This window comes from Polypterus senegalus, chromosome 12 (assembly GCF_016835505.1).
Source record: "Polypterus senegalus isolate Bchr_013 chromosome 12, ASM1683550v1, whole genome shotgun sequence".
Classification (NCBI taxonomy): Eukaryota; Metazoa; Chordata; class Cladistia; order Polypteriformes; family Polypteridae; genus Polypterus; species Polypterus senegalus.
In genome coordinates, this window is record NC_053165.1 from 22,234,827 (window position 1) to 22,248,091 (window position 13,265).

General features: G+C 41.7%; 1 protein-coding gene across 3 annotated transcripts in view; it reads right to left on the bottom strand.

The window, feature by feature from the left end:
* The window catches only part of LOC120541257 (plexin-A1-like), a 710,643-nt gene that overhangs the window by 73,219 nt on the left and 624,159 nt on the right, over nucleotides 1-13,265 (bottom strand). For all 3 annotated transcript variants that reach the window (XM_039772729.1, XM_039772730.1, XM_039772728.1), the window contains one exon: nucleotides 143-285. In XM_039772729.1, coding sequence (XP_039628663.1) covers nucleotides 143-285 — 143 coding nt within the window. The remainder of the gene's footprint in view (nucleotides 1-142; nucleotides 286-13,265) is intronic.

Sequence of the window (13,265 nt, forward strand, 5' to 3'; positions counted from 1 at the left end):
AAGAGAACCCAAGGAGTGGGCACAGCGGCACCCTGAAACAAATCACATAAATACAATCTCCTACAATCTTCTGTAAATAATATTCTTACTTCACATATCATTACAGAGAACAATGGACCTGATGCCGCAAGGTTATCCATACCTCCATCTCTTTGAGAACAGGGTGATCCTCAATCCCAGGAAAAAGCACACGCATAGCATAAGTCCGGTAATCCAAGAAAGGAATTCCTGCTCCATCCAGGTCATTTGTTAATTCATGGATATCCGTCTGAAGCTCTGCAAAAGCTACAAATGCAAAAAATAAATGAATAAATAAATAAATAAATACATAAATGCTAGTAGATCCAATAGATAGCTAAGATAAATATCATTCATTTAACCTCTTGATGGAATCTCTGCTCTGCTTTGGAGTGAGGGTACTGTAAACCATACCTGATTCATGCATTGAATGAGTCAGTCCTTGCTTGCCACCTGCTTGAAATATTGACTATTTATCTACTAAGGAGTGCCAGATGCATTAGTTTCACTGTCCATGTTAATATGAGAGGACCAATTCACAGTAGATTGATAGATAGTGTCACAAATACGTGTGCATGGGAGGCAGTTAATGGGCTTGACTAAATGTATGGTTACACAAGACCAAGGGTTGACAATCCAATTTCACGCCTTTTCTCCTTCCTCTACAGATCCACAGAAGGAAAGACTACCTAACCTCACTTTTGATTACTGCACAGTCTTTCCAGCAAATTCCACGCCTGGCCTCACTTCCAGGTATAGCTCAAACAACACGCCTCTTCCTGCCTGTACTCTATAAAACCACGTACCATCTGCATCCCATTTACTCCCATATTGGACTCAGTCTTGACTTACTACTCAGTTTTGTATGTAGTTTGTTTGCAAGTTGTTTGCAAGTTGAAGTATACGGGGTGGATTCCCCAACCTTTTTCTGTGTTTTCTCATTTAGATAGATAGATAGATAGATAGATAGATAGATAGATAGATAGATAGATAGATAGATAGATAGATAGACAGACAGACAGCTGGCTCCCATGCCCGGCAGCGATGCCCCTGCTGCTTATGTTCCGGGGAAGCCACCATGGGCAGTCCAGTACCTCCCCCGGCAGTCTCCATGGCTGACGGTGATTCCCCAACCACCCGCAGGGCTCCATGGGAGATGGAGTCCTCCACAGCCTGGTTGGGGGCTCGGATGGCCACTAGGGGGAGCTGCATGGACTCTTCAGCACCAACCCGGAGGTGCAATTAGGACCAGGTGGTCAAGCACCTGGAACACTTCCGGGTGGGTTATAAAAAGGGCCAGCCACCACCACTCAAAGGGCCAGAGTCGGGAGGAGGAGGACTAAGCTTGAGGAGGAGTGGTGGTCAAGGAAAAAGGATTGTGGGTTGTGTTTGTTGTGCTTTGGGACTGTGTTTGGGCTGTGTGGCACGGAGAAGACGTGTCTCACAGCTGAAGAAAAATAAAAGTCTTTGAACTTTTTATACGTGCCTCCGTGTCAGGTCAGGCGCCTATATGGCGCCTTTGTTACGATAGAGATAGATAGATAGATAGATAGATAGATAGATAGATAGATAGATAGATAGATAGATAATGTGATTGGTCATTTAGATGCCTAGGGTTCTATTAACGGGTTTTGTACCCCTTTAAGTCTTGCTCCCAGAGTGATTTTAGGGGCCCTGATTGTAAACCTGGACTGGAAGATGGATATGGTAAAATGGCGATGCTTTGAAGCAGGTGGAGGAAGCTGGTGCGTCTTGTTTTAAAATACAGAGAAATAAATTGGAATTGAAGGGCGACAACATTCTGCAGTTTGAAACACTAGTCCATATAAAAAGAGTAAAACCTACTTTTATACTTTTATCAACGTGAGTCCTGAGCAAAAGACCAGCAAGCCACTCTGACCTACTAGCCGGGTTGAGCTGTTCAGTTGTTCCCAGGACTGTTCATTTCACAGTCACCTTATTCAAAGCGTTTATACCACCATTGACAACTTATTACTGTTTTTGATCCCTGGAACACAGACTCGTTATTGTGTTCTGTTTTGTTAGTTGATTTTTTGGTATGTGGGTGCGTGTAGAGGGGAAGACAAAAGAGAAGGTTTAATTTGCTTTCCTTCTTCCATTTTCCTTTATGGATGGATGTATGCATTATCTAACGTGATGAAGAATGTTTTTTTGTGGATGTGTGGAATTTGGAAGGTTTAATAGCGGGCTTGATATTAGTTTTCTGAATTTGATTCAAATAAAATAACCATATACTGCAAAAAAAAATTTAAACAAGTGAAATGTACTGGGCTCTAACATCCAAGTCAGGGTTACAGTATAAAGAAGGAATAAGATGTGTATGTAAGGTGCATAATTATCTCTCATTTTTGTATTGTTATTTTGGTAATATTAAAACAATACCATTCTATAAAAATGCTGCTCTTACCAAAGTGCCGCCTGAAGTAATTGCCTCATCACTTTGCCCCACACGCTGGCCCTGGCCAAGGTCTTTAAAAATATTGCTGGTCTTTCTAAGGCAGCACATGTTAAACATGTCATGAGCAAAGGCAGCTGGGTGCCAGTAATATTTTGATCCGACTTCACCACCCTCTGCAGTGCTTTGGGGAGCGGAGCTGAAAAGGTGCCATATCAGGAGGTAATGCAGCTAATGAGTAAGGACTCCACTGTGCACATGTACAAATTGTTGAGCACAGATGGAGACATCTGGGCTTCATTCCATTCAACAAATTACCACTAGAAGAAATTTGAACACGATTCCTCTTCTGGACAGTTACTTTAAACATATTGTGGCATATTGTGCCATGAAAGATGCTTCCCAAGACTAGCTGAACGATTCAAACTTTTCAAAATTGTCATTATAAATGATGAATCCTGCAAGGCAAACGCATGGAAAGATGTTGTATTGCAAATGTGTTGTTGCCTTTATTCCTTGTCACTGTGTAGAGCATTTTATGATGTTGCCCACTGCAGCTCCACATAAAGGTTTATTTCTGGATTTTATCACATTATTAAGTAAGACGTCACTGTAATAAAACCAAAATTCCCACTATTACTGCAAAATCAGCTGTTAAATACTCATATTGATATGTCAAATGTATACCTATTGGCAGATGACAGCTGGATGAGGTGGGCTAACAATTTCCAACAATCTTCTAGACACAACCTAACTTTTAACTTGACACTCTGCCAACTAAAGGTAGTCTCAAAAGGGGTTTCTTCATCCATCAGGTAAGGGTCCTTGAACGAATGCATCAAGACATCCTGGACCATGAACACAGAGTGATTCCTCAGAACCTTGAGAATCCTACATGAAGCGAAGCCAGTATACCCCGATCCACTGAAACATTCTTGGCGTTGGTGAGAAGAATTCCAGGACCAGCACAGAGAAGAAGTCGTACACCATGGAATACATTCCAGAACAGCTATCCTTCAAGACATCTGCAATGATATCTACACAGGTGGCTTCACTGAACAAGCAAAGAAGAACAATACTTCATCACATACCCAGGAGGCAGTGAAGAAAGTTTGTCTCTTGCTGCCCATCCCTACTCCATCAAATTCAAGGCCATCCAGACTGGTGAAGCACATGTCAAGAAAAACCTTGATACTTCCTTTAATGTTGTCTTCTTTATAGACGCCCTGTTGGTCTTGCAGACACAGAAATCTGCCAGAGACGAAGAACTGAACACCCTGTCCACTGCTGTCACCTTTCTAAGTGAAGCTCACACAGTCATCCTTGCAGTGGATTCTTTCTGACTGCAATGTATAAGACAATAAGGCTGCCGACACTCTAGCCAAGGAAGAATCTACCACCTTCAAAGAAACCAAGACCATCATTGCATCACTCACGTTACCTCAGAAATGACCCACATCACTATTGGAGAAGGTCAGAACAGGTGCCATCTTCAGGATGTGGACAGGTCATGACCACCTGAATTACCATCTGTACACCAAGTTTCTGATTGGTTAGTCAGACCAGTGCCCATGTCAGAGGGCCAGCCAGGCAAAAGTACATCTGATGGAAGACTATTCATTGCACAGTTCCCTATGGTGTCAGATCTGGATAGAGGAGATGCCAGTGGCAGCCTGGAGGACCTGAAGCATATGGCAGCATTTGTCAGAGAGGCTGGAGTGTTTCCATTGGCGTGAACGAGAACAATAGCAAGAAAAGCAGTGAGACCAGTATCAGGTGCGACATGATTGCTAACATGGCAGTCTCCCATATCTAGTGACCTATTTTCTATTCCCACTTCAGTACTCCCCTAGACATCGTCCATATGGAGTTTGCACGGATTGGCTCCATCTACTGCATTTTCCATACGTATTCCAAAGATTCTCTAAACTGGCCTAGTGGGTATTAGTGAGAGCGTGTCCAGTGATGATCCATTTTCTTATGAGCTTAGGTTTAGGAGTAAACCGATGGCTAGACTAAAGCTGGGATCTGATTCACGTGAAATGTGTGTCAGGGTCCAATAATGAAACTCTCACAGAAACATAAAATAACTAATTTCATTTTTTAACACTGAGAACACAGAGTACCAGTACCAAGACCAATTGCCCGGTTATGATCCTGAAGAAGACACCTTGCGCTTTAATCATTTAAGGAAGAGCAGAATGAGATGTTTGGATCAATTAGCTGCTAGGTTAGGGAAAGGTTAAAAGGTCTCCACTACTCTGTGAGGTTTGCTGTGTTCTTAAACTCCAAAGAACTAGGAAAAGGATTTCCGTGATCTGCACTAAGGCCACGCAACAGCACTTACAGTCAAGGACTCCGAAAAGCAGGTTAATTTGAACTTCAAAGACCTCACAATCAAAGTCTTTAGACTGTTTGAAAAGAAAGGTCAGAGATGTACAGATTATATGACCTGCAATAGAGGAGCAAGTGAGGCACAAAATTCATAAGTGAAGTTAGTATGCAGTCGTGGGGGGAAATGAACCGGCAGTTGGGAATGACAGCTGTGCCTTTTTTGAAAACAAAGACAATAGGTGCAGTTCTCATGGTGGGCACTGGGAACAGAAGATTACCATGAATATAACATAAGCTAACTTAGTCAAATCTGCTTAATCTAATTCAGAGTTTCACAGGTGGCCATAGCCTTTTACTGGCAGCCTTGGGTGTGATGTTTGCAGATCCATTGGTCTGCGTTATCAGCAGTGCCAGGACCAGAGGAGCCAGTCATTTGAACACTTGTGATAACTGATTCGACATTTGGCTTCCTTAATTTGAACTATAAAAGTTAGATGTAGCTTAATGAATATTTTTTTTATAATCATTCAAAATGTCAGGTCAGGTCAGATTGGGGAGCATGCACTGGTATAGCGCATTGCCGCACCCATCACACGACAAAACAGCTTTTGATTCTGGTTGGCAACCCCCAGGGAGACATGCGGTCCAGTCCCACTCTCCGGAAATGGCCCTCTATCTGCCACAGCCCGGTGTTACGTGGTTGTCCCCTTGGCCTGGTCCAGCCATTCGGGTCCTCGACAATGAACATCCTGCGAGCTGTATCACCCTCGGGGAAATGCGCCACATGGCCATAGCGCCGTAACTGACGCTCCCTCACAATGCAGTTAATGTCCCTCATTTGGGACTCCGTGAGTAACCGCTCATTGGACACAAAGTCAAATCAGCATACCCAAGGATTCTCTGATGAGACACAGTACCAAAGGAGTCCAGTCTTCATCTCAGGTCACTGGATAACGTTCATGTCTCGTAACCAGTAAGCACCAGGACTCTAAAGACTTGGTCCTTTTGTAGATATCCAGAGCATCACACACCCCTTTCCAGTGACCTCATGATCCACCATGTTCTCCCAGTCCGTCAACTGACTTCATAGAAAGAGTCACCAGAGACATGAATGTCGCCATCGAGGTAAATAAAATTCTCAATGAGGTCAACACTCTCTCCGCAGACAGACACACTGCTGATGGCTTTGCCTATGAAGTCATTAAAGTGTGTATACAATTGCTATTTAAGGCAGGCACTGTTGCCTAGTAGATATGGAATAAGGCCACAAGGACCACGGTTCAGTTACTACCTCTGACTTATGTGACACTGAGTGAGTCAGTTATTTTAAAAAATACACCATAATGCTGCACTTAAAAAGCAACAAGGGGTGGAGCTTATTATAGAAAGGCACTATATAAAATACAGAGAGTCCAGATACTCTGAATATAAATGTCAATATTAGTCAACTTTCTTTGTATTACTTAGATGCAACTTTCTGCACTTTTTAAAGACTACTGAAGATAAAAGTATTTTGAAGCCTTTATAATTTTTCACATGTTCAAAAGAAGGGGAAAAAAAAGTGCCTGTGAATCCCTTATCTTAAAAGTCAGTTCAAGCTACATTTGATAGACGGACCCCCCCCCTCCAGAAACACACACCAACCCCCCCTCCCCTCACACACCACCACCACCACCACCACCTCCTAGCTTTTTTTTATTAAATCAGAGCAAGATAACAGATGCTTAGAGGTACCTGGTTCAAATTAATCTAAGTGCTGTCAACATCAATAGCAAGATAGAAGGAGCGAAGGGGGGAAATAGGAAATTGCATCTCAGCTTCCCCCCTCGCATGTGGCAAGACTACACTTACAAAGCGCTGTCAGGTTAGTAATTTGGGGAGGAATTTAAGAGACAAGCGGCAGGGGATTTCAAAGGAGAGGGGAAGAAAGAAAGGTTTAAGCAAACTCTTGTCTGAAGTTTTAAATTGACGTGTTTTTAAATTAAACGGGGTTTAACTTGTGTGGAATTGGTAAACTAAATCTTTTTGCGGACTGCTTCAACACACTGGATGAGAGCACAAATGGAAGCGTGGGTAACACTCCTGACCCAGAAAAGGCACTTGATAGCCTCTGAATGAGTGTGTTAAAATTAGTTTGCTCTTGAAATACAAAGACGACATGGACGACCATACAAAGTGGCCGAGGTGTGCAAAGAGCAGAAAAGGCAATGCCATGCTGCCACCCTTACACACATTCAGACTCTGGGCATCTGTAAACGTAACCGAAATGGATCGATGGTGGAGGGAATTGAGACACAGACCCCCAAATGTGTACCACTCCTTGAAACCCTTCTACTGCCAGAGACGGCATGATTATAATATGAGCTGGCGATCTGAAGAGCAGCAGACTAAAAATAAAATAATAGATGAACTGGAGCGCGAGTGACCAACACTATTTTCCTACTAGCCACACCACGCAAGCACAAAACACACCGATGGAGATTAATGAAAGAGAGGAAATAATGGTGTCATTGTAGAAAAAAAAATTATACACATACACGCAAAAAATAATCTGTTACTTACAAAACCCCATGCTGCAGGGCACCTCTCTTTTCTTTTTACATAAACTCCCGACAGATAAACCACTACATACAAACAACAGTTTTATAAAAAGTGATAACATACAAATTAAAAAAGTCCTTGTAATGTCACCAAGTTTGACTGTTAATCCCTCATTAAGTTCATGCTAGTGAAGGTTTCACCGAGCCCAAATAAAACTCACAGGTCCACCAGGGCCTCTCCCGAGGGCCTTCATCCTTGCTTCTCTAACCACTCCTTCACCTTGAACCCGAGTTCATCTAATGGCCTCCTGCAGGTGGCGTATTTCATTGAAAGCTGCCACTTTCTCTTTGCTTTTTCTCTCTTATTTAGAGCTCTTATTGGTCCTCCTAGTCAGGTGGTCCCTCCAAAGCAGTCCATAGGTTAGAAAACCGCCTGAGACTGCATTTATGTATTATTATAAAAACAATGAAAGGTACAAACAGAAACTAGCAGCAAATAAATCTGACAGTCGTTACAAATGTAAAAAGAGAGCACCTTCTTTTATTTACCACAAGTGACAAGAAAATATCTGCGTGCCATTTAATCATGAAAGAAACACAGTTCTCGGCACTGACGCCAAATATATATAAAAACAAACACAAAAAAAGGGCAAGTGGTTCTGTAAAGTACAGTAATACAGTGGCTCAAAAGAAAAGATGTAGACAATAAGAAAACCACACACACAAAAATAACCTTTATTCTTTTTCTATACATACGGTTCAAGAGGACAAAAAGGAAAAACAGTGAAGAAGAGAAGAAGTGAAAAACAAAACACCAAAATAAGACAACTCCAACATCCAGATATCTTCACAAACTCCTAAATAAAAGCATTAAAGGAGCTCAGTGGTCGCATCCCAGAAGGCTCGCGACCAGGTGGGTTTGAGCAATGACAGAGTCGTGGCTTTTGGGACAGGTTAGCTATTAGCTAAACAAGCAGGCTTGATGGAATCTCCTTATTATTTTAACTTGGCTTTCTCAGAGCTTTATTTTAGTGTAACCCTGATATTCTGTATATGCATTTAATTATCATTCATGGTGGCTGCACAATCCGTACTAACTCCTACTTTCTCTGCTGTTCTCTGTGATAGATAGATGACTAAATGTGTGGTTACACAAGACCAAGGGTTGACAATCCAATTTCATGCCTTTTCTCCTTCCTCTACAGATCCACAGAATGAAAGACTACCTAACCTCACTTTTGATTCCTGCACAGTCACTCCAGCAAATTCCACGCCTGGCATCACTTCCAGGTATAGCCCAAACAACACGCCTCTTCCTGCCTGTACTCTATAAAACCACGTACCATCTGCATCCCATTTACTCCCATATTGGACTCAGTCTTGACTTACTACTCAGTTTTGTATGTAGTTTGTTTGCAAGTTGATCCATCATTTTCCAAGTATACGGGGTGGATCCCCCAACCTTTTTCTGTGTTTTCTCATTTAGATAGATAGATAGATAGATAGATAGACAGATAGACAGATAGACAGATAGACAGATAGATAGATAGATAGATAGATAGATAGATAGATAGATAGATAGATAGATAGATAGATAGATAGATAGACAGATAGACAGATAGATAGATAGATAGATAGATAACTTTATTACTCCCAAGGGGAAATTCACATTCGATCTGCGCCACCACCACCTGATCAGGGCACCATACAGACCCTTCATTGATGGATTGAAGGCCAGAGGTCCACATGACCGTCATCGTCTAATTCTTCCACGTGAAGCCTGAAAACCATGAGGACTGATTGAGATCATTTATGTTAGGTAGAATGGCCAGTGGGGGCTGGATGGTCTCGTGGCCTCAGAACCCCTGCAGATTTGGTTATTTTTTTCCAGCCCCTGGAGTTTTTTTTGTTTGTTTTTTCTGTCCTCCTGTCCATCGGACTTAATTCCTAGTTAATTAGTATTGCCTAATTTTTATATTTTTTCTTTCTTCATCTTGTAAATCACTTTGAGCTACATCATTTGTATGAAAACGTGCTATAGAAATAAATGTTGTTGTTACATTTCTTATGAACGTGTGTGCATTGCTAGCACATGTGCAGTTGAAGGGAGTGTAATTGACAAACACAGACTACAAACTCCATAACCGTAACCCAGTTAAGGGTTTACATGGCCAAATAACCAGATTAGTTGTGGAGATTCTATGTGTTGTAACCTGGTTTCTAAGAGGCAAACAACCTGGACCCCCTAACCAGAATAAGGGCTCGTATGGGCATTTTAGAAACATATTTCTGTGAATAACTGGGATACTAAAACTTGTTCTAAACACCCTCATTGACTCTACTTACAGGAAAGCCCACCATAGCATACACTGCAGCACACTCACTCTGCAGCTCCTCATGCTAGACAGACAAAAGATGGTCCCTGGTGGCTCTCCTTTATTTTTAAATGCTGGGCACCGATCATCAGACCAATCCCATTAAACACTTACCCAATATATCCTATTAATGAAGATATTACGACATCCCCCTCAAGTACTGATCCCTGTGGGTGGATGCCCTATATAATCGTCAGTGTGCGCAGGACTCCACTTGTTCTGAACTTCTTCCTGGACCTTAACCCTTTAAGCCCTGACATCCTATGACTAGTACATAAATATGCGGCCGTTTCTGTAAAGCACAGGTATGTTTGCAGCCGTTGGAACCGGGCGTGCTACTATTAGCGCAGACTGGAGAGACTGGCCTATAGTCCACGAAAAACACGAAAATGGACGCTTCCGGACTGTGCACACCACATAGTAAGTTGTTCCACTTTCAATTTTATTTCCGTAAGATGATTGAAATATTTGGCAGCTATTGTATAATAATAGTGATATTTTTTTTCTTCATTTTTGAGCTATCTAGACACCCCAAAGGTAGAATTTTTCCCATAAAAACAGAATATCCAGTTAACGTTCTTACAGCTCTCTGCACGACCATAATACGTGCTTCTCTCTATCGACATCGGTAACCTCTGTAATTTACGTGGACGTCCATATCACTGCATCCACAGAGTAATGGCAGGGTGTCTGCACAATGGCACCTGGGGTCTGTACAGGTTTATCAGGCTCCTCAAACCTGCACCACCTCAAGTGCGACTTCATGTGGCTGCCCAGCTGTTTATTCCCAGAACCTTCTAGATGACTACTTGATCAAGGTGCACAGTATTGTTAATTTATAAAAGGAAAAGTAGAGCTATAATTAGTTATAATGTTGAACAAAATCATAAGCATTCCCAGAAGGTTAATTAGAGCCATAGGAACACCGCCATCCTGTTTTCTAGCTTTGTACTTTCTGTATTAAGCTCCATGAACAAATAAATGTAAATGTTCACAATGACTTGTGCCAAACAAGTGTTGCCATCATCTTTGGCACCAGAGGTGTTGGTGACCAGGACTACAATCACTGCATGAAATGTGTAAAGTTGTGCAATGAAGGTTAAACCCTAGAGGGCTGGGATATGAGCGGCAACTGGCAAATCTCCAGAAAAGCAGTGACCTGGGCTCCATTTCACACATTCATGAAACACTCCAGGCCACAATGACATTCCTCCATTCCTCTGGGGCTTTGTCACTATCCTAAAACAAGGAAAAAACGCCTTTAAAAGAAAAAAATGAAGTTCAACCAAAGCGAGGTTCAACACAAGATAGGAAGAACGTCCATTTTGTTGCACTGCTGATCCTTAAAGTGCTTTTATCATTAACAAGCACCAGTTGAGCACGCAACAAAGTCTGGTTTTAGACTTTAATGAACATCTGTCATAAACGACAACACTTTTTGGCAGGAAAAGAAAAGGACAGCGGGGTGATTTATTTTACTGATGGAAATGAAGACCACCTCTGCTTGTTCACCAGGCTGTTAAAAAATGACTTCTTACAGGAACATTTTAATTAAGAAATGCATTTTTTAGAAGCTACGTCCTCCTGTTACTGAAAGGGAGCTGAAAACATTAGGGACGCGGAACCGCGTGTGCAAATTCCTCAGTTATTTTTAAAATTCCCACATTGATTTAAAAGATACCGATTTAAGCCAATTACATTTTTATTTGTATTTTAAAAGGCAAATAGTTCAGTCTGTACAATTGCATTTTTAATTTTCTTGACTTAGATATAAAACTAAAGCAATCAAGCACCCAGCTCTACTGCGACTCTGAAGTGGAATAGGCTAGTCTGGACGTGGACGTATAATTGACATGCACAACCATCATCCAACATTTTAAATGAATTTTATTATAATGTAAGAGGCAGCACTATATAATATTGCACACCACTCTGAAGCCCTTTTTAGGGTTGTATGGGGTAGGATCCTAACTCAGTAGCTTAGGGTGTAAGTCAAGATGAGGGCCTTGAAGGGGTCATGAGTCTATCACAACACCCAGTCAAGTACACACTCACCATCTTGCCATATGTGGCCAGTTTACGCTCACCAGTAACATTAACCAGCATGTTTGTGCAGATGTAGGAATAAAACCCACATAGAGACGGAAACAACTTGCAGACTCCACTCAGTCAGGCACAGGATACTGCAGACAGACAGACAGACAGACAGACAGACAGACAGACAGACAGACAGACAGACAGACAGACAGACAGACAGACAGACAGATAGATAGATAGATAGATAGATAGATAGATAGATAGATAGATAGATAGATAGATAGATAGATAGATAACTTTATTAATCGCAAGGGGAAATTCACAAATTCAAGGGGATTTATGAAGTTGCTATGAACATACTGTAAGTCTGCTAGAGCTACAATGCTAACTGCCCCCAATTAATCAGCTCGACCTGGCAGCAAGTCCACAAGGAACTTTTGATGTGCCCCTGAACTGACCTTAATTAAGCAGCAGTACTCACAAAAAAAAAAAACTAAAACTCTCGTAGTAGCAAGTGAAACCACCAAGCAGAGCATCTGGTTGGTTGGCCAAAAAGATCAAATTTGGTCTCGTCACACCCAAGAACTTTCTTTTTAGATGGCTTCAGGGTCTCTCATGTGATATCTCTGGAGATGTTGCATTTATTATTTTTTTTTTTTTAGCAGTAGCTTTCTCTCTGCCACTCTCCGATAAAGCAGCGTCAACAGTTGTCATCTGCACAGTCTCTCCAGTCTGAGACACAGCGGCTTATAACTCCGTAAGTTATCACAGTTCTTTTGATGGCCTCCATCACCAGAATTCTTCTTCTTCTTGTATGATCACTTGGTTTTTGTAGATGGCCTACTCTAGGTAGAATTACAGATGTGCCGTACTCTTTTAATTTCTCAATGGCTCATTTCACTAGACTCCAAGGGATACTCAGTGACGTGGATATTTTCCATTCCCATTGCATCTGCTTTCCAATCACCTTTTCATGGAGTTGCTTGGAATGTTCTTTTTGTCTTCATTCTGTAGGTTAGCTCTTTAAAGGGTGGTGGTTAATGTAACTTGTATGGGCGGTGGTTAGTTCTGCTCGTCACATTTGATTTTTTTTACTGTGCACTTCACGGGGGGCAGCATTCTGTACTAACCACATGTCTGGTTTAGCTATGACCCGCTAGTTGGCAGCAAAGGTACTGGACCGTGTTTCAATCACATGAGTGGAAGTCTGACGCTAAGTGGACGCTATTGTAGTTACTGCTGCAGTTTTATGAATATTTCGCTGGTGCTTCTCATAATTTGGATGAGTAAACATTTTATTGTCATTAAGTATTCATTCAGGAAATATATAGAAGCCATTTTCTGTATTAACAATAGTGTTTCTTCACTTCAGAGCCATATTTTTAGATGGTCAATGCAGCTAACCACTGCCCTTGAATAACATCAGTTATGGCTCGGCAAAAAGGTTTGTCTTATGAGGAAATTTACCGTTTTCTTTGTGAGGAAATACCTTCCGACAATGAGAGTGAAGTGCATTCCGAATATGGTGACAGCGTTCCTACTTTT